This window comes from Nipponia nippon, unplaced genomic scaffold (genome assembly GCF_047370975.1).
Source record: "Nipponia nippon isolate SJK-2023a ecotype South Korea unplaced genomic scaffold, ASM4737097v1 scaffold_7, whole genome shotgun sequence".
NCBI lineage: Eukaryota > Metazoa > Chordata > Aves > Pelecaniformes > Threskiornithidae > Nipponia > Nipponia nippon.
In genome coordinates, this window is record NW_028262391.1 from 47,312,922 (window position 1) to 47,334,025 (window position 21,104).

The following is a 21,104-nucleotide window of genomic DNA, read 5'->3' on the forward strand; positions in this document are numbered from 1 at the left end:
AAGTAAAAATGCTTTGTGGATGTCTAGAATTTATGTTCAGATCTGTATCTAAAAAGCACTCCTATAACCTTTGGAATCATTGAGTAACCTCTTAGTTTCTTACTGCTGTCTTCTTACTTGCTGGCATTCACAGGCTATTGAAAAGAAACCACAGAGTTACAAGAAAATGAGCACTGTATGTTCAGGGAAAACGCTTGAGCTTTACCACTTGGGAAGGAAATTAAGTGGTTAGTGATTTGCATAATGTGGGCAGCACCTTCTACAACATCCTTTATCAGAACCAAAATGACTAATGTCAGACCACAGAGTCCTTTTGAAACCGTGGGGCTGTTTCATGTTCTCTCTGAACCTCTACATACTGCACTGTACTACTGTGTCCTGCTATAAGTTTTCATTTTGTACAATGTAGACCTTTTTAATATTTATCAGCATGCTGCCTCTAACTTGATACATTTGTACTGCACAGAAATTGATTTTCAAGAAATGTGTTTTGGATTTTTCGCATGCTTATGGGGTTTGAGAAATGCATATTTGCATAGAAATAATCTTTAGTGAGCTAAATTTTAGAGTATGTCAAATTTATAAATATCACTACTGTAAAGACATATTTTTAGAAATAGATTTCTGGCACAGTTTATTTCAATTCCATTTTTCACATTTGTGTCACCAGCATAGCTTTGGCTTGGTATTTTCTAATGCATTTGTTTTCAGCATTCATGTTTTGGGAGATTAAACTTTTCCGTTGTCTTGTTCAGACATTACAGTTTGAAAATGAAACAAAGCAAGAGAGGTGCTTTTGTTTAAAAGACATCATTTTGGTTTGAGACGTGTGGCCAGTAAAACTTACTTAGCTCCTTTTTCTTCTTCCAGTTCCAAGCACAAACATCTTACTCTCTTTTTCTGTTACTTTGTCCCTTTACTGAAAAAGGAAGTTCTCTTTAAACCTCATAAACCTTAAACATCTTCAAGGCGCATTACATTTCCTGTGTCTGTTGTTTCATTTCAGAGTGACTGCTATGTCTCTGCTGTTAGCTTATACCATTTTAAAAATGCAGATGCTTAGTGAACAATCACAAACAAGTAATAAATTGAATTTGTTTGTTTAAAGAGACTCCAGTGTTCTATCTAAACAATAGCAATATATGCTTTATATATACTAATACATCTATAGAACAGCAATATATGCTCTAAACTGTTCAGGTTGGGATTACACTGCCACAGACACTGAAAGGATGTTGCAAATTTATTCTCCAGCTAAAGGGATTCCCATTCTAGAAAAGGACTGCATGTTCACAAAGGAAACATGCTGAGGAAGGAAAATGCCGTGCATCCCCTCAATTTTGGAGGGTCCTTTGCATATGGGCAACAATATTGTCCTTATCTGATTGGTGTCAGGGGACACATAGGTCATGCTTCCTATTGCCTGAAGTAAGGAATTAGGCTCAAGAAATAATAAACAAGCCTAGTTTCTGTGGGGTTGAATGGAAAGAAATATTTACCCGGAGATAAATTTCAACTAAGGCCTCCAAATCACTAACAGTCTTTAGACTTGTTGATGTAGCATCTTGACTTGGTTTTGAGTAGATGTGTTCCAGGGAAGAGCCCAGCTCCAAGATCTGGCTGCTGCTTATTGCAGAGTTCTTAAATTTTACTGTAAATATCATTATACTACCTGCAGTTTTTTGTCTCTGCAATGTAAAGGTATTTAATTCTGGTACAGAATTTCTGCAGCTGCTTCCTCTTCCAAATACTGTGCCTAATCTTTGTGTATACATAACATGGGCAGAATGACTTGAGGCCAGTTTTCAGATCCCTCTGGAAATGAGCCACTGGTGTAGAATTCATGAGGCTCCTGCTAATCAAATGCCTCTGTGTTCTTGCAAAATTTTATTCTGCATTGACTAGTGTAAGTTACCCTGTGCACTTTAAGATGCTGCTCCTCTTCTCATGTCCTAATAAATGGGCTAACATCAGGGAAGATGCTTGGCTTGGCCCAGGGCACTCTCACCATAAAAAAGAAGATACCGCAGAGGGGCATTTCTCAGTGGGAGAGTCATTTAGCTTTGGACTTGTTCTTCTTCACTGGTCAAATGTGTTGGCCCTTAAGGAATGGTATATGTGGTCTTTGGGTTTGCAGAAGTGGGTTACTGCAGAGAAAATATCTACACCTTTTATTGATATGTTCCTTTGTTTACTTTACGTTAGAAGTTTTAAGGCATTGCCACCCTTTAAGAATTAGTTAAGTTTGTTAATATGTGGAAGAGGGAGAAGGAGGTCAGGGTATCGGGATTGTGTGTGGCTGTGTTTAGGAATGAATGCTCGGTGTCACACATGGGACAGGCAAATTTCTCTGTGCTGGCTCGCTCTTTAAAAAGCCAGTAAAATCCACTATGAAATATTGCCACTGCCCTGATTAAAAATAAAATAAAATAAAAAAACCAAGGTGTTTTTATTTTTCATTAGACTATGTCAAAAGTGAAAAGAATTTAGGAAATCCATTGCAAAATGGTCAAGGCAAAGGAACTTTTCTATGAAATTCTCTTTGACCAGTTGAAATAGCTTAAACACTATTGACCATTCTTCCACCAGCTCAGTGATGCATGGTGATTTGAATCATCCATTTTCTTTGAAGACTACCTGGGGTTAGCATATCATTACTTGATAACAGAGTTTCAATTCTAACCTACTGGCAGCGCTGAGCTTTAAGCTGGATACACTTACTTGCAGGCTCATCCAACCCTACATAATTGTCTGTACATTTATTTTATTGTCAACTCAGAGACAAGCTGAAGAAACTAACTGTTTGCTTTAGAACACATTAACTTCTTTATCACATTAATACTGACTCATATCTTATTTCCCAGTTGCAGTAACAAAACCATTCAAATATTTCCCTCACAGGACAATATCTTTAATAGCTTCTGTGTGTTTCCTATTTTTGGCTGTTTCTGTATAAACAGACTAATCTAATAGCATGCTGAACCATCTACACTTGGCAGAAATTCAGCAACTCACTCATTTCTATGGCAAGCTGGGATGCCAAGGGAAAAAAAATCCTCACTTTTATTGCAGCAAGATCTTTCTTAAAGTTGTCTTTTATAAGTCTAATATAACTATCATTTGGGTTACTGCAGCACCTTGACTGAAAAAAACCCACATTTATTGCAGTACAGGATAAACCAAATAGGAGGGCATTATTCCCTTCACAATGTCCACAGGAATTCATTTGCCTAATGTATTCAGTCTCTCTCATGTGCACTGCTTTAAATGGTGGTAAAGCACACACTTAAAAATATTGTTGAGAGCCAATTAGGAAGGCTGGCTGATAAGGCTGGAGAAACAATCTGGAAGTCAGGGGAAAATGCTTTCAAGTAGAGTCATCTTGCTTGGGGTATTTAGCCATCCTTGGCAAATTAAATTTTGTTGTCGCTCCACAGCGATCAGAAGCTGTGCTGTGAAGCTACTCAAGAAATGTCCCCCATCCATTTTGTGGCTCTCATCCCACTATACCTCCACGGCTTACGTGGTTAAATTGGTGCAATCCATGGTTCTGCTTCTGGCTGCTGCTCTGAGCCTCAGGATATGCTATTTGATGTACGGTTATTTTGGGGCAATGCTATCTTAAGCAGTCTCAGGCTCCTGCTTCCCTGAGCTGCCCTCTTCATTAAAGTCAGCACTTTTCGATGGTTTATATTTCAGCCAGGTTAGTTTCCTGATCCAGTTCATTGCATGTTCGTATAAATTCTTGCACCAGCAAAAACAAGGCAGAAAGAAGTAGCCAAAGACAATAACGATTTAAATCACTTTAAGAAGTTTTGGTTGTAGCCAAGTGTCCAGCCATGGTTCAGTGTCTTTATAGTCAAAGCAGGGCTATACCATCATACAGTTCCTGCCTGTAGTGGGTTGGTGTTTGCAATAAATATTTGAGCTATTGATGAATGCAGCTATAAAAATGCAAATTATGATGGTTTTCTTATTGTTTTACAACTGTATCAGCTGCAAAGCCTCTTAGAGTGAAGTGGGTTTATTTAATTTTGGGCATTTATCAATACATACAGATTTATTTATGTAATTGACATTTTCATGTCCCTGTCCTTGTAACATTTGGGTGTAAGAAGCTTATTGAAACCATCTAGATCTAAAATCAATGCATCTCTAATACAAAGAGTCTCCTTACCTGAATTGGCCTAACTGTACAAAAATAACCCACTATTGGACTGTACTCAAATGCACACTAGTAATGCCTTACTTTAAAACAGAGAAATATTGAAGTCTCTTAGGCTTTCGATTTCCTTGCTTTTTTTTTTTAACTGTATTTTTAACATTATTTGTGCTATAGTAGGCCGAGTTCATCCCTAATATAACTGTATTGAAATCAGTGGGGAGACTTGTAATTTTAAGAATAAGACACAGTAAAGTGGTTTGCTGGATCAGGGCCTAAAAGGATTAGTACTGTGGAATGCTTATGGTGGACGTAGAGGTAACTGTATGAATAAAAGTAATTTTAATTGCACTGGAGCAGTTTGGGAATTTTATTCTACCCCTCAATAAAAGAAATAAAAAATAGAATAGACTCTCACTGCCAAGCAGAGAATCCTATATAACATTTCCAATTGTTTTGCAAATACTGAAACTGTAGAAAACATTTAAAAGTCTGAGATATAAACTCCCTAGCTTTTATTTTGAGGCTTGTGCACATTTTAAAGCAGATATTTGGTACACAAATTATAAGACCAATAGGGAGTATTGATTTTTAAGTATAACTATAGTGGCTTTGTGCCTATTCTATGTTTTTCATTAAGGCAACAATCTGAGACTTTTTCCCAGAGAACTGAAGCTAGCTGATGATTTCTTATTGTATTCTGTGAAGTAAAATGATAAACAGACAAAGATGATTTCTGTGCTCAGTCTGTTCCTGATTCCCCAGGAAAACTTGGCATCAGTTGAAACACCTAGTAGAATACAAGCTGTTCTCTGCCAGGTGCAGCAAAGGTGGATTTGGGACTATCGCTTTTTCAACTAGAATGGATTCGAACATGGGTCTCCAGAGTAATGTGTGTAAGGCCTTACTCTCCAGTATTTCATACAGGTACCTTATACCTGGAGTGAAGGCAGGGGAAAAACAAAGACACCTGACTTCATCACAGAGGCTCAGGACATCTTAGAGAGGCCCAGGTCCAGGAAGAACTTCACTGGTCCTGGCCTGGAAAACAGCAACCTGGAGCAGAATTGCATGTAATGGCACATTCCTTCCATCAGCCTGTGCAATCATCGAGTTTTTAGGACTCAGAATTTGAATGGAAGAATACTTGTTGGTTTGGGTTTGGTTTTTTTCCCCATCTAATTGCAAAGTGTTTCAGTTACGTGCTTGAACTGAAGTAGTGACTCTACTGATCTTGCAATCTACTCCAGGATGTGAACTTGTTAGGTTATGCTGTACTTGTGTGGGTTAGTCAGTACTTGATTGGGGAATATAAGTGATGTAATGGCTTGCTGATTCAATAAGACTGGTTCTGGTTTTGGATTCTGCTAAAAGCCAGTGTCCCTGGGCACGTGGCATGGAGGAACAGTGCCCTCTGAGACCAGGTGTAAAAATCAGGAGTGATGGTGGGCTGGAGCTGTTCCTGATTCTACAATGCATCCTTTGCGTGAAAAGGTTTTAGCTCAGGTGCTTTAGTTAAATTCAGGCTAGCTAATTGAGTTTTGCTATCTAAAATTCCCCCTGTGGTTTCAAGCAGATAGACTAAACTGTAATCAACTATTGTACCGGTTTGTAGATAATGCTGAGATTCACTGACAGAGGGAAACATTCTCACTTTCCAAAGTAGAGAGTTATTTGTTAATCCTCTCCTTTTGGATCCATTCAGTAATTCATTAGAAGAAAGATGTGTCTGTGCTCATTTCTAGGAAAAACATTCATGAAAATAGATGTTCAGTGCTAGTACTAGAAATGAAGATTATGTTGTAGGTGGAGGGGTGCTTGCCTGTGGGCGTGTGCTGCAAAGAGCTTGGAATTGACACACGCAGAGGTTTTCTGATGTGTCAGCAATGCTAAGATGTTGCATTTTGCCTGCAATAACAACTTTGAAGGTGATCATCAAGCATTCAGTTGAATTTGTACTCTTCTTTCTAACATCATTTTCCTTGATGATAAAAATCAGAGCTTATATTCATACAGAGATTTGGCCACTTCTTCAAGTTGTTTCTGCGCCTTGCACATGGCTGTTTGCTATGTGGTCCTGAGGTCAGGCAGTACTTCCCCCCTTTTTTTTCTTTTCTTCTTTTTTGCCTGTGAGTTGAGGTCTGAACATTGCTGATTTTTGAGCCTCAGATAAGATCAATTTTCCAATTGTGTAATACAGTACCTGGGTTTTCTGAATGGCACTGTTAATTGTCATTGACTATAATAGAATATGAATAGCACAGCCACTTGACACCAACTTAATGGTTCTGACTTTTCAATGGTGCCAAGAGTGTAAGGCTAGAGGGGAAAAAGGGTCAGAGGAGAGATAAGAGCTCTTCCCATTCCATTGAAAAAGATTAAAGCTTCTGTGTCTTTCAAGTGGTACTTGTGAGGGTCACCATTTCTATGAAGTCACCTTAAAACTGGAAGTGATTGAGAAGTTTCTATCGCAAAAGGTCTGTTAGGACAACTCCACTCCCCTCCTGCACAAGGTTTTTTCAGGCTAACAGGCAAACAGGGAGAGGCATGTCTGGGATGGCTCACGGAGAAATGTGGACGGTCGTATTGTGGCTGACACAATCTGCTCTGAGAGCAACATCGCTAACCCTGTTAGCCCTAAGGAAGAATCACTCTTGTTTACTGCCCTTTTGTCCATCTGGGAGCTCTGGGAAATTTTGTGATTCACTTTAGTACCTCTTTTAAGAAAAGCTTACTGTCCTTAAATACACAGCTATCTCTGACTATTGGGAATCCGATAATACACAAGATTACCTACCTAATCTGATCACAGCAGTTCTCACCATTCTCAGCTATGAGGGACAGAGGCCAGGAGGAGGAAGATGTTTTACTTCCCTTCCTCTCTTGAACATGAGTGCAGGGAACAGTCATTTTCAATGCATTAAATACCTGCCATCACTTGTATGGGATGCTAGATTATAACTTTTGCATTGTACCTGTTTTTAATGTAATTTCCCAGGGATTTCTAGACATCTGCTAACTAAATGAGAGGAGTATGTTGCTGTGCAGAAATCTGGGAGAGGTACCTGGTGTGCGGATGGAGATGTACTTTGAGCTGTGTGCGGCATGTTTTGGATGTGGGGCAGGCAGGTTGATCTTTGTGCTGACCGAGTCTGTCGCGCTTAATCCACAGGTGCTGTACAGTCAGTCTGTCTGTGCATGCATGCAAAGTTTGGTTTAGCCAGAACGTTAGGCTTCTGTTGCATGTGTTCAGATGAATTGCACACCACAAAACCAAAGTCCTAGACAGAAATAGGAGTCATTTATTTGTCTGTTTGTAGTTCTGATGTTAAAGGTATGCCATTAATGTGCAAGGGGCTGACTCAGCAGAGTCATAAAATATTTGCAATGTTATGGCTTCAGGTATTTCTGAAGGAGGAATTGCAAAAATCAAACTAGGTAGGAAGCAGAAAGAAACTGTATGAGATCATTCATATAAATACCTGACATGAAAAAAGTGATCTAGAATTTAGATACTAAGTAAGAAAGTATTAGGAGGAGGGAAGAGTCCAGTTATCTTTATATGTCCAAAAGGACTTGTATCAAAAATCTTTAGTTTTCTTGAATCTGATGTTGGACAAACTCTACTAATGTACACAAGAAAAAAATAACACTGGGTTGCCTTCAGAGTGGTATTTATCAGTGGATATTTCATTGTTGTAAGGATTTGGGGGGGGCGGGGTTGTTTCTGTTGTTTTATCATTAAGACTGTTGTTTGGGAACAAAGCTTCCAGAAATGGTTGTCAGGGAACGTTTCTTTATTCTGCCTGATCTAAGTTTTCCCAGTAGATTTCTGTTTAAAAAGAATAAACAAAGCAAAAAAGTAAAACAGCAGAAGTGAGAATTAGATATAAATATGACACTAAACTATATCTTTTAATACAAAAGAACTTTTTTTTTAATTAGAAGCTTGGAAGGACATACCCTTTAATTGCTGCACTTGTAGTTTCTGGGCCATCAATATCCTTGTTTCTTTCATTAATAAACTGGCAAGTCAAGTAGGAAAGCTGCAGGAGTATAATTTTTTCCCTTAAGCTCTACTTAATCAACAGCAGACTTGATCAAACAGAAAAAAGAAAATGTAAATCAGTTGCATTAATTCTGCTGGCAGTAAATAGTAGGAAGAAAGCTAAACATGAAAGAATGCTCATTTTGCAGCTGATATCTGGGGTAGGATTGAATGGGAGAAATAGGTAGTTAAACAGCTCTTTAGATTGTGAGTGACTAGGGGAATACTGGGGTTTATGTATGGATTAACACAGTGATAGACCCTGAGTAGCAAAAGACGATGACTAATTACCTGACAGAGCAGCACTCCGTTCGACTTGGTCATTGAAATTAATTTCTGTTTTCAGGACTGGCAGAAAGCAGCTGCAGAATTTCAGTTCAATACTCAAATTAACTAGGAGTCTAAATTATTTCTTTGCACATACGGTATTAGAGGAGTGGGTTACTAAATTGATCTTGATTTTACACACTGAGGCAAGAATTACTCCACCTTTTTCATCAGAAGTCCATGTCCCCTGAAATCGGGGAATAAAACCTGTGCTATAATAAACTATTTGGCACTGATTTGAACTCTGTCAGATAGTTAACATCTTAACATTTCCTAGAATCCCAGATGAAAGAATTATAAAATAAAGTCTTCCGGGATGAAAGAAAATTGTACTACCTACTCCACTGAGTAAAATACACTGAGTTGAACTTAGTCAGATGAATTTACTTCACAGTTTTAATAGGATTATGCCCAGGAATTAGTTTTGGCCTATGATTTATATGTGCTTGACAATCTGGTGTATTTGAAAACTTCACTGACTTTGATAAAAGAGGTGGGGAAGATGTCAATTGGTTATTACTGATGAACTCGTAATGGTTTGAGTGAGACACGGTGATAGAAGAAACTAAAACCAACTGCAAAAATAACGTGCAGAATCAACTTTATCAAGAAAAACCTTATACACTAAAATGAAGTCATATATCCCATGATTCAAAAAGGCAGGAATCCTGCCAGATTTCCACGTTGGTAGTTGACTCATTACATCCATGAGCAGCAATTTCTCCTTTTGCCAGTAGCAAAACTCCCAGAGCCTTTTGTCTGTTTAAAGGTTCCTCATCTTTTAATTTATTTATTCAGCAAAAGTAAATTCTAAATGTTTATAAAGAAATTAAGTAAATAAATATGAGAAGGAGGAAACAGTGAGTATGAAAAATGGAATAAATATTTAATATTCACAGGTACATTTTAGCTCAATGGAAAACTAGGTGGGAGGGGTATGTGTAAGCCTTTTTTCAGCACTTGTGCCCCATAGTATTCTTGCTGAATAAATTATGTTACTTCCTGCTCTTTCCTGCGTGCTGTCTCTCAATAGACACTTCTAGGCAGAAGGATTAACACATAAAACCGGCGGCTTTTATCTTACTGTATCTTAGTCCTGTGTGGAATTACTGTTGTAACTGGTCACCTTAGTAACTAAAATGCGTTGTATTTCCTTTGGTGATGCTAAGCCAACATAGCTATGGAAGAATGGATTGGATTTTATTCTAGTTCCATAATGAATTTGTAGAGCTAGCAGTTATTTAGAAAAGCAAAAACAAAACCAAAGAACATTCTTTTAGTCAGACACTGAGCAGACTTGATCTGGAGGTCAGTGAGAGACAATGCATTGAGAAATCTGCTCTGGCATTTTAGAGAGTCACATTTCACAGTGTAGCACATTGGTAATGATTATGAGGTTATATACAATTATTTATTTGTATTGTCAAAAATAAACTGGAAGTTAAAACTTATTTTACTCTCCAGTACAGATATTAGTAAGATTAGAATGTCATAATCATATTAAATGCTTTTATTCTCTCCTTTTTAATTTCTTTCATTATCCTTTTACCCTTAAGCTCTATTGTCCAGATATTATATTTTCACTTTGCATATGCTTTGTGTTCTATTTTTGCATTCATTAAAAAACTTAATATTTTCTTGCATACCAGAAAGAGCCAAAAGAATCACTAGACAATGACATGTGGTCTTAGAAATATAGTTTTCCTGTTCATCTTGTTGATCATACAGAGTTCTGTCTCTATGTCGGTATACCAAGAATCTTGAATTGAATTTCATTTAGGCAATTGATTTGTGTAGGCTTTGCATAGAGATGTAAGTGTCATTTATGCTTTCATGTTCTGGAAAATTAATATTCCTTATTCCTCATCTTAATGCCAAGAGTCTACCATGATTACTCTTAGGCAACCATTAATATGAATTCCCTTGCATTGCCATTACAGAGAATGATGTTAATGATGTGCTTTTTGTCTTTGATGTGGATAACAGGTAGTCCTGAGAGTGTGCTAGACTGGGAACTACAATGTTTGGGATGTGCATTGGTGATCTAAGTTATTTTTTCTTATTTCAGCCTATAGTAGAGGGTATCAATAATGATAGAACAGATGTTGGTCTGTGATTGCCATATCTACAAGTCGCTTGTCTACAAATGTCAAAATAGGGCCAACTCTGAAAATGTCTTTGTGCACAAAGATGCACATCTGCATTGAACATCTCTCAAATGGGACCTTGTTTTGGTCAGTCTGGTTTGGGAATGATTTCTACCCAAAGCAGGATTTGAAAGGCTTGATTTATTTTTGTCATTCATCTAAACCATCCATTCTTCAAGTGTTTAGAACTTCCTATTAGAGACTGATACGTCATTTCTTACACAAAACCTCTGTGTTGCAGAGGATAACCTAAGATGTATAGATTCAGGATATAAATTTGCTTACAGGAATTTTGAAAAAAAATGTTTATAGAAAATGGGAGAATTGTAAGAAATTGTGTGAGAACATAAAAAAGATAATGTAATATTAATTTGTTGGCTTCTAAGAAAAAATGATCAAAAGATGCCCTGTACTTCTAGATGCTTGTCCAGCATGGAGTCTTTTCATTTTACTCTGTGCTAATTCAGCACCTCAAAAATGCTGTGGAAATTTTTTTGCTCATGAAATATTTTCTTCTTAGCGTGAGGCCATTGCCATAGTCAGTAACCTCCGGCAGGCTTGCCAGGCTAGTAAAGCTAAAATGCTGCTGCTCATTGTGGCAGCTGACACAACAAGTAGCAATGGTGAGCAATTATAGTCTCATGACCGTATACTGTAAGTTGTTTAATTGTCTTTTGCTTGGAGTTAAACAAACTGAAAACTTCAGATGGCAGGGCACTGCCATTTTTCAAGTGAGACTGCAGAAACAGGAAATCTATAAAGAGGGCATATATTTCACACATTTTCTCCACTTGCTGCTGAGGCCATTATTAATGCCACAATTTAAAAGTAAAAAATACAGAACATTAGAGTTTTGAAGGAAGTATCGTTTCCACGAGTTAGATTAATTCTTCTCGTTGATAAAGTCTTGAATACCGTAGAAAATTACAGAGAAATTTTCAGTCTCGAAAACCAAACCTGCTTTGCTTTTTGCCACAGCAGCAGTATTTGGGGAAGAGAAGCTGGGATGGCTGGCATGATTTTAACTTAAATAACATCTTAAACCTGCTAAATAAGAATACTTAACTTCAGGCCAGATCCTGTCCTGGCCACCTGAGCGAGTGTTGTAGTAGAGTTTGCTTGTGGATAGGTTGTTTAAGCTCCCCCTAGGACCCAAGTAATTAGCATATCATGTCATGGTGAGGTATTTATTAGAATGGAAGTGTTCTTGGGAGGCTGGGTTTCAGAGGTTTAAATCAGAGCTGAGCATAGAGTTGTAGGGCCTTATTCACAGTAAATTTTATGTTGGTGAAAGGTTATGGAATGGGTTTCCGTACCATGTCTACTTGCTCTCACAAATCTCAGAAGAGATATGGACTCTGAACTTTGTTGTGGGTTTTGCTTTCCTTTTTTTTTTTTTTTTTTTTTTTTGGTGGTGGGGGTGTGCATATCAAGGAAAACAAGGGAAAAGTACCTTACATAGCAATTTTAATTCTGCAGTGCTCCTTTATGCCAAACATGCATCATCAATGTAATATCCTGTAACAACTGGGACTCCAGGATGAACAGCTATTTAGAATGTCTCAGTTAGAAGCTTCTTTCTCAATACCTGAATCTGATGACGTTTGAGTTATTAACACCACTGGGCATTTAATAAACTCACTGTTCACAAATCAGTGATATCATTGCCAGGTGATCCTGGTTTTAGATAGGAACTTCTTCACTGCCCTCCTGAGCAATCTCGTAGGCTGTAAATCCCTTCCTTGTGACAGCACCGAAGTGTTACTGCCACAGACCTGTCCTGGCTGTCTTTCTCTCCTATAAAGAGGAGAGAGAAGAGAAAGAATGAAAGGCAACTTTAGCCAAACAGCGAACGCGCTCCTAATGAAATGTTTGAAACAGACCAAGAAACAATATCTGTCATTGATACACTGTGAAGTGATTATGTACCGTGCTATTTGTATCATGATTTAGTGTGTTATTTTATTGGATATATGCAGGGTAAGGGTTTCCTGCAGAAAAAAGAAGTGTGGATACAGAGTACTATAATGTTCTCGTGCTATAAATTGTCTGGAGATTTTGGAGAATTGGATAGTATTGCTGAATGGGCAAGGAAGGGAATGCATGTACACAAGAACACAAGTATTTCCCACTTGGCTTTTATATTTAGTACATACACAGATTTCTGCTTATACAGAAAAGAAACTAGAATCAGATGAATGAGGTTGTGTAGGGTAATGTGAGTGTAAGCCTAAAATAACTGGCACAGTTATTGCCAGCTCCGAATCTGATGGTTTCATCACAAAAGACCCAAGATACGGATGCATGTCTATAACTTTATGCAGATGAATAACCTTTTGAAGCCCATAAAATTCAGCCTACTCTTGCTGCCTATTGAAACAGTAAACTGTAAGAGCTCCTCCCCAAATCCCTAAGCCCTCACACCCAATTCTGCAGAGTTCCAGTCACTGTGTTAATGCAAAAAAAGCACTTCTATCGGGTTTGTTGGCAATGCCTTATGATAAAAAAAAGCATTTTAAGAAAACAAAGTAATCTGTGAACCGAGAGATTTCTCTATATAACGCATTTGCATAAATACTTTTCTGAAAAGTAGAGAAAAGTCACCACTTTGTGGCAGGTAAAAAAAAGTTCTGTAATTAATGAAGTTTTATTGGTATTAAAGTGATTGTTTTAAGTGTGTTTACAAGGACCAAATCTTGTATGCAAATACATAGTGCCAGTAGTAACAGGGGGTAAACCAAGCAGAATATGACACAAAAAAGTCCTGATAGTAATCTGGTTCCCCTTGTATTTTAGTATAGTCCATTCCTTTTTCAAGTCTATTGTTGTTAGAATTGTGTTTACGGTAAGCTTGACTGCTTTTTGCAAAGTTAAAGAGAATATTTTGATTTCTACAAAGCAGATGTAGTGAAGTTGGCTTGATAAACCCCCATTGGTATCTTCAGGGAACAAGTAGATTAAACAAGTAATTATACCATAAGGTTTTTAGAAGTTAGTAGATTTAAATACATTGTATGAATCTCATCTTAATGTAGCCTTTTGTCTGTAGTGCTTCCTGCCAAAAAAACCTCCTGACAGGAAATAAACATTAAAATAATCTTTAATCCCTTGTCTGGTCTATTACCATTAACAATTGATGCACTTTAATTTTGTGGGATTTTAACTACAAAATGGAATGGCTAAGTAGTGATAATTGGGTTTGGAATTATACGGTCATTTATATCAACAGAAATGCAAGTGGCTGGGAGGGTGATTAATTATTTAACATTTCCTGGCTGTGGTTCCTATTATAGAATTTTCTGATATATTCTGCTGTGAACAATTATCACCAAATGAGGATAAACAAATCTGTGATGTGAAGTCTTATTTATAAATTAAACTATATTTAGAAAATGTCTATTTCATTTGCATTTTCACTTTCTTCTTGCTAGGACTGTCATAATCAGCTTGTTTTCAAGCTTTTCTGCCCTTTTGCTAATTTTTCAGGTTCACGCCCCAGATTTCATGCAAGAAAAACAGAGCTTCAGATGTCCTTAAAATAATTCCTATTCCCCATAAAGATACAGTTTATACAGTCATGGTAATGTGTTTGCATGTTCTGTTCCCCTTTCGTTTCCTAATAATAGAATTAGTGCATGGCAATGTATTAGAATTTAATCCAAGTGCTGGCATCAGACTAGATAATTTAATACCTCCAACTCATGAAGATTTGGGAGAAGAATACTGGTGCTTCCATTCTTAAATAGGGTTCTCCGGCATTTGAACTGTCTCATCTTTTAAATTTGTCTATGAGAGTTAGCATTTCACGTTCTCTCTCTTATGTGGAGACCGACTGTCACTTTGGTGTATTATGCTCGTGGTCCTTGTTGATACATATACAAGCAGAATTTGCAATTCATTTTTCTTTTATTTTCTTACAATATGTTTAGTAAAAAAATTTATGTGTATGCTGCTTATCTGACAACATAACACAAAGTCATTCTAATTAGTACTTTCCAAACCATTTTTCCTGGCAGTTACCCTGAAGATTTTTCCATCCTTAATTTCCATGAAAAAAAACAAAAGACTACAACCCTTAGTTTGAAAACGATTACTAAAAGCGCCTGAGTTTCTTCTTCAAGCAGAACTCCTAACAATCATCCCTGGCAGTCCTACCCAGAAAACAAAATCCAGTTTACATGCTTATATATCAACAAAGAAGGAACAACAAGATGATGATAATTATCGTTAGTGCAGTGCCTAGATTGTTAGTCACAGATGAGGACCCAGCCATATTAATAAACATGCAAAATAAACCAAAAAGATTGTTCCAAGTCCGTATTGCTTAAAATTTAAGTGTTAATCAAAAGTCAGGGATACAGATAGATAAAAAGAACAAGCATATAATGAGATAATATTAATCAATATGGTAGGCCCTGTTTTAGGCATGATTTTTTTTTATGCCAAAGAAAAGATTAGATACCAAAGAAAAGGAGAATTTTAATGTGGATTATGAAAAAAGATAATGAGATAATATTGCAAATGCTTGTGGGCAGATCTGTAAGCAGAATAAAAGAAAGCATGGAAATGCTTGTTTGAAAATTTAGGAAGTCATCAGTGAAAACGACTATCTTGCAGTTGATCTAGGGTGAACGTTGACATGTTGATAGTGAATCAGGATAAACTGGATTAAACTGAAGATTTCTATATAGACAGACTACAGTATTAGAGGAAGAAAGGATGAATTTGTTTTGAAAAAGTAAGTTTTCTACCAAAGATGCTCAGCATAATGAGTGCAGGAGCAGAGAGAAAAGGGGTGAGATATTTGTGGGTTGGACCTCCCTGTGGGTGTGTAGGATGAAAGTCTTACAGTTAAAAGAAGGAATTGGCGATGAACCAGACAGAAACAGATTGAGAACAGAAATCTAAGCACAGATGAGAAGTAAATTCTGGTGAGCTGGCAGTTATGGCAAGTCCGGAGGACTGATGGGTTACAATGAAGGAGGTTACAGAAGGGGACCTGACCAACCGCATCCTTAGAGAGACAGATCATAGCAAGTACAAGTCAAAAAACTTAATTACAAGATGAAAGAAACAGACAGGAATATCTTCAAAACCAAGATACAGGAATCTTATCCTTGTTCCTTGCACAGCATCTGTGCAGACTGCCTCAATGCTCCCCATCTAGTAGTGCTTAGTGGCCTTGAAAGTAGGAGAACGCAGTTTGGAAGAGGCTTTCCCAGCTGGGTCAGCTAGTAGTTCAGCATTGGAAACCATATTCTCAGTAATGCTGAACGGCCAGGAAGCTGATGAGGGACAGAAGGGCCCACCGATTGCCTTGAGATGAATCATTAACTATCAAAATTCTCAATCGGTTCAGCACTCACTACCCCAGCTGCAGCGCTACAGTGCCAAAGCAGAACTTAGTTGTGCACATTAGCCTGTCTCCTGTCTTTAATTAGAGCAAGATTTGTGCATTAGCCCAGTAAGCCTTCAGTAGCCTGACGTGCGAGTGACATACTGGAAAGGAAGCACAGCAAGGTGGTGTAATAGAAGTTCAGGTGTGTCTGCTCTCTGCATGAGACCAGCGCAGTTTGATGGAGAGGGGTAGTAGGCCTGGGCAGGAGCCCAGTGTAGATGAAGCAATATGCACAGTTCAGCTGAAAGATGAAGTGTAGGGCTTAGTGAGGCTGTTGAAGCTGGTGGCTCGATGTACAGTACAGGACTATGAGAGAGTCACAGTATTAACACTTTTCTTTGTTCATGCGAGAAATTGATGTGCTCATCAACCTTTATAAATTGAATCTAACTCAATAGCAAAGTATTAAGCATTCACAAACATTGAATTTTGTTTGATTTTAAAACACCGGTTAGGTTTCACAGCAGCTTTCCCATATTTTACATTACAATGTAGGCCTTGAACTACATTTTAAGTTTTTCTCGTAAAATAAAGAAGGAAGATCTATCAGAAAACTGCATTAAATCATATGCTTCATTTTTCTCTAGACACACAGCACAAACAAATAGTGCAATAGTACAGTGGCACTGCTGGTTTTGTGACATTGTGAAAATCTTGGTCTGAGTCAGTAGAGACAATTTGAGGCTTTATTGGTCTGCACACATCCAGTGTTTATCAGGCGATGATCCATTAGTTAATGTAGCAAACTCAGCAATATTTGAGGAAGTGGCAGTGTGTATAGCACATTAACATGTTTTTTAGTTCACACTAATCCAAATGACCTGAAATCTAATTGTGTGGATTGCTTATATCTTTTAGCACTTACTGCCATTTATAGCAACTGCTATACTTGCTGCAGATATATCCAGGTGTACATAAATACAGTACATGTGAAACTTGTATTTCAGAAGATTAAAGTATGTTAACGCTGCATGTAACTAATTAGTACATATAGCCAGAAAAGTGTATTTTACATTTTCAAATGAAATTTCTTTCAGCAGATGCTAATACATATTAGGACATCTGTTTATATTTTCCTTCAGTCTTTTTTTTAACTGCATCTTATTTAAAATACTGTTGTCAGCTGAAATAGTATAGCCTTAAACAATACTACTTGTATGTGTAGTTGTGAACTCATATGTCTGCTTTTGAGATGTCTTTCTGCATAAGCAGATTTTTGTTTTGTTTTGTGTAAGTGAAAGATGTATAAAAAGTTGTTTTGCTTCATTTAAATTGGAGCAGGGATGAAAAAGGCAGAAAGAAGTCAGTAGGATAAAATGTAATGCTATCCCCACTAGGTAAAGTTGTCCAATTACTCCTGGTGTCAGAACTTTTTAACATTTGAATGGCTGGGAGGGGATACTAATTTCAACCTTAATGATTGCTGCTTTAGGAGTCAACATCACAACACTTCACTTATAATTTTAGCACATCTGTCAGCCTGTGCTAAAAAGGAGCCCTGGGCTAGTGGGTGACTGAAGATCCTTTTATCCCTAGAGAGGATTATGTATTCCCTTCAAGACTGGGAAAATAAAAAGGTTATAAATTCTCACCTACTTCGCTGCTGCCCACATTTGCCCTGTTGACAAATAGTGACTTTCACATCCTGCTTTTACATTCATAAACACAAAAATAAATAAAAACTATGCAACTTCTCATTGTGTAACACTTATGGAAGCAGCCCGTTTGTAATGTCACATGTTCTGTAATACCTTATAGTCCCTAAGCTGGACTTTTTTTCATTTCAATAGATCACATTGATTTCCTGTATGACTTTATCTGCCTAATACAAAGTGGGATTGAACAGTTATTTGTCTGGATTTAGCCATTCCTTATCAAACATTTATGATTTAGCTATTGCTACAACATCTTCTTGTAAGGTCTTTCTTATTTTTATCTTTTCAGGAAGGGTATGAATGTGATAACAGGGCTGCAATAAATCTCTCTCTTGAAAATGAAACATATTTTGGGAAACTGTGTGCTATCGGCTGACAGGGAAGGGGAAGTTGAAGGGGCAGGACAGTCATGCGAGTGAATTGTTTCTAGGACGCTGTGGACATCTATTAATAAGAATGATTGACTCTTCTGGTGGAGATTTTCAGTGTATTGAGATTGCAGTTTCCTAGCTGCGCAGTAGGCTGGTGTTCTTGAGATGAAAGACCCAATAGAAAAGAGAGGTTTGGCTAACCAGGCCAAATTCATACAGCCATCGTGAGGCTGTAGGTTGAAGAGAAATAGCACAGACTGCAGAAAGGTCGGCGGGTTTGTGTCTTCTCTGTTTATAAAAGTAAAAAAGTAAGGTTTCAGTCTTTTTATTTCTATTTCTCTTTCAATTTCTTTATTCTTTATCTAGAGAGGAAAACAAAATATGTGAATACTGTATCATAATAATGACTGTGATTTAATTAAATGGGAGTAGAAAGTACATGTGAACAGGACCTTTTCTGTGCTACAGCTTATTTTAAAATTTTGTTTGAAAGAAAAAAGCATGTTAAAGCTGTCCACTGTGTATCCCAGGTGTTTTAATGTTCCTAACCAGAGCATTTTAACTGAACATTTTCCAAACAACCTCATCATACTAAAGTAATTTATTTTTCATTACATAATGCTTTTCATTCAGTGTTTTCAAAATGCTCTACTAAGCGTGCTTTCTGAAGTGCCAAACTAAGTGTCATATAACCCTGGGGAGATGTCTGCTGGTTTTATGGTACCTATTTTGCAGACAGGTAAATTCAAACAAAGCGTGATTAACAGGCAGCCAGTGAATGAGTAAAGGAGGGAAGACCAGAACCCAAATTCCTGCCTGCTGAGTGCCAGCCCTAAGCACAGGCCCCTTTGTTCAACAACCACAGAGTGCTCATGCTATGTCTAGGGAAAGAAGAGAAAAAAACTTTGCAGAAACTATAAAAGTTAATAATTACATTGTAAAGGCTACTTAACTGATAATGAACATTTAATGCAGAACCATAAATTTGCATGACACTTACGAAGAAAATGTTCTTTTGTTTTTGTCTTCACTTCCCAAATCTGTTTATAGTTAAATTTTTAACCTGCTTAACTGATGCTGTATTCTGTCCTATCTCCTTTTTTTTATGTCTCTTCACTAGTGCTTTCAATGACCTCTCTGTAAGTTTCTTTATATAGAAACCTGCTATGCTGTCTTGAATGCACAAGGTCAATAATGATTACCCTCTAACTTTGAAGGGCATCCCCCTTCTCCGCTTGCAAAGTATATCAAACCACAAAGTCCCTGCATCCCATAATTGTAATTTATTTTGTGAAATACAATATTAAGAAAGGTATTTTTACTTCCCAAACAGTAGAGCTTTAGTTCACAAGCATGTTAAGCCTGCTAAAGTCAAGATATAATAATTTTATTTTTTTCATAGTAGAAAAGTAGACTTGATAGTTTATATTTAATTTAAAACAAATCCACGTTAATGGAAACATTTTTGTAATATATTTCAAAAGACGTAAGCACCCTGTTCTTTTTGAATATGTGGATGGAAAGCTAAATTTCCGTCATTCGATATCCAAATGATGCAATAGGAGACCTTATTTATTTTTCATTTCTAAAGAACTGTATCATGATCTGTGCATACTCTAAATGCTTCAGACTTCAGCATGATCTGTACGGAAATACTGTTACTCCTGTGTGCTGTAGAGGATATGTATAATGAAAATATACCTATCTTTTGGAACCAACGGTCCTCTAATAATTATCAATAAACAAAGTCAGTTAAAAGAAAGTACAGAAAGGCTAGCGATAACAAAAAGATGCTTAAATTGAATTGATACTGTAGCAGGCATCGACTGTGTCATCGCACAGCTTAATAGCTGGAGTCCTGGTTCAATACGATGAACTTGGGAAGGTTTTCTTAATGAAAGAACTGATGCTTTCTGTTCAGTAGCAGCAATAGCTTAACTTTTTTAATTACCTGCTTTAAAAGTTTACATGCCGCTAATTGTAGTGCTATATACAAGGAGGTGCTATATTGGCTAATATAAAAAAATGGGTCCTCAGAAATAAATGCGAAATAACAATAGTCATTTTTTAAAGAAATTCGTGCAGATATTTTATCTAACATTAATAAATGCATACACTGCAATTTATTTTACCTACAAGTAATTCAGAGGTCTATGCAAGTATATTCTCAGAAAGCTGCTGATTTGCTTTTCAGTGTCTTTTCCATCAGCTATGTATTTTCAGGATCTGTTGGGAAATATGATCCCCTCCCTCCCCCCCTGCCCCCCTGACTATAATAACAGAAAGCTCAGAAAAAGGTGTACAAGAATAAGTTGGAAGAAATGTGCATACATGTAAATATCTAAACATGTATAAATGAGGCTTAAAAATTGAATTCACTGAACATGAATAGTCACTTAAAGTGTAACTGGAATTGACTGTGTCATGTATCAGCCTAATAGCTGGAGCGCTGGTTCAATACAATGAACTTGGGAAGGTTTTCTTAATGAAAGGACTGACGTTTTCTGTGCAGTGGTTGCATTCATCAGACCACGTAGTGTTCATTACACTACAAAGGACTGCCAATGTGAATTGTTAGGATCATCTATTAGGTAAACCGGGTAGGGACAAAAGATAGTGGAGGAACGAGAGACTTCAGTACCTCCACAGGATATTTGAAGTCAGACTGCTTCGATGACCTTTCACCGGTGCGTTAGCAGCTATTCACTGAGAGATCCCAAGTTCATACCCTAATTCTGCTAACCACAACTGGCAAGGAGCCAGTGGTAGGTGCGCGCATCTTACTATCCAATGTTACAAACTAACCGTACACTTTATAGGACCACGATCTTTAATTTGCTTTGTTTAAATACTGTGGAGGTTATTGAAGAATGGACACTCACTGGTAATGCTAATTAGACTCTAAAACCCACCCTGGTTTGTGGTGCTAATTTGGAGAGGTGCCACATACTGGGGTTGATTTCTTCAGAGAGAAGATGAGCCCTGTGCCATTGGGA

General features: G+C 37.3%; 1 protein-coding gene across 2 annotated transcripts in view; it reads left to right on the forward strand.

Annotated features, from left to right (window-relative positions):
• The window catches only part of WWOX (WW domain containing oxidoreductase), a 534,876-nt gene that overhangs the window by 236,567 nt on the left and 277,205 nt on the right, over positions 1–21,104 (forward strand). Inside the window, exon 9 of one of the 2 annotated variants that reach the window (XM_087740306.1) lies at positions 14,171–14,264. The exons of the other annotated variant lie outside the window; for it this stretch is intronic. Coding sequence (XP_087596432.1) covers positions 14,171–14,221 — 51 coding nt within the window. The 3' untranslated portion in view covers positions 14,222–14,264. The remainder of the gene's footprint in view (positions 1–14,170; positions 14,265–21,104) is intronic. 2 annotated transcript variants of the gene reach the window in all.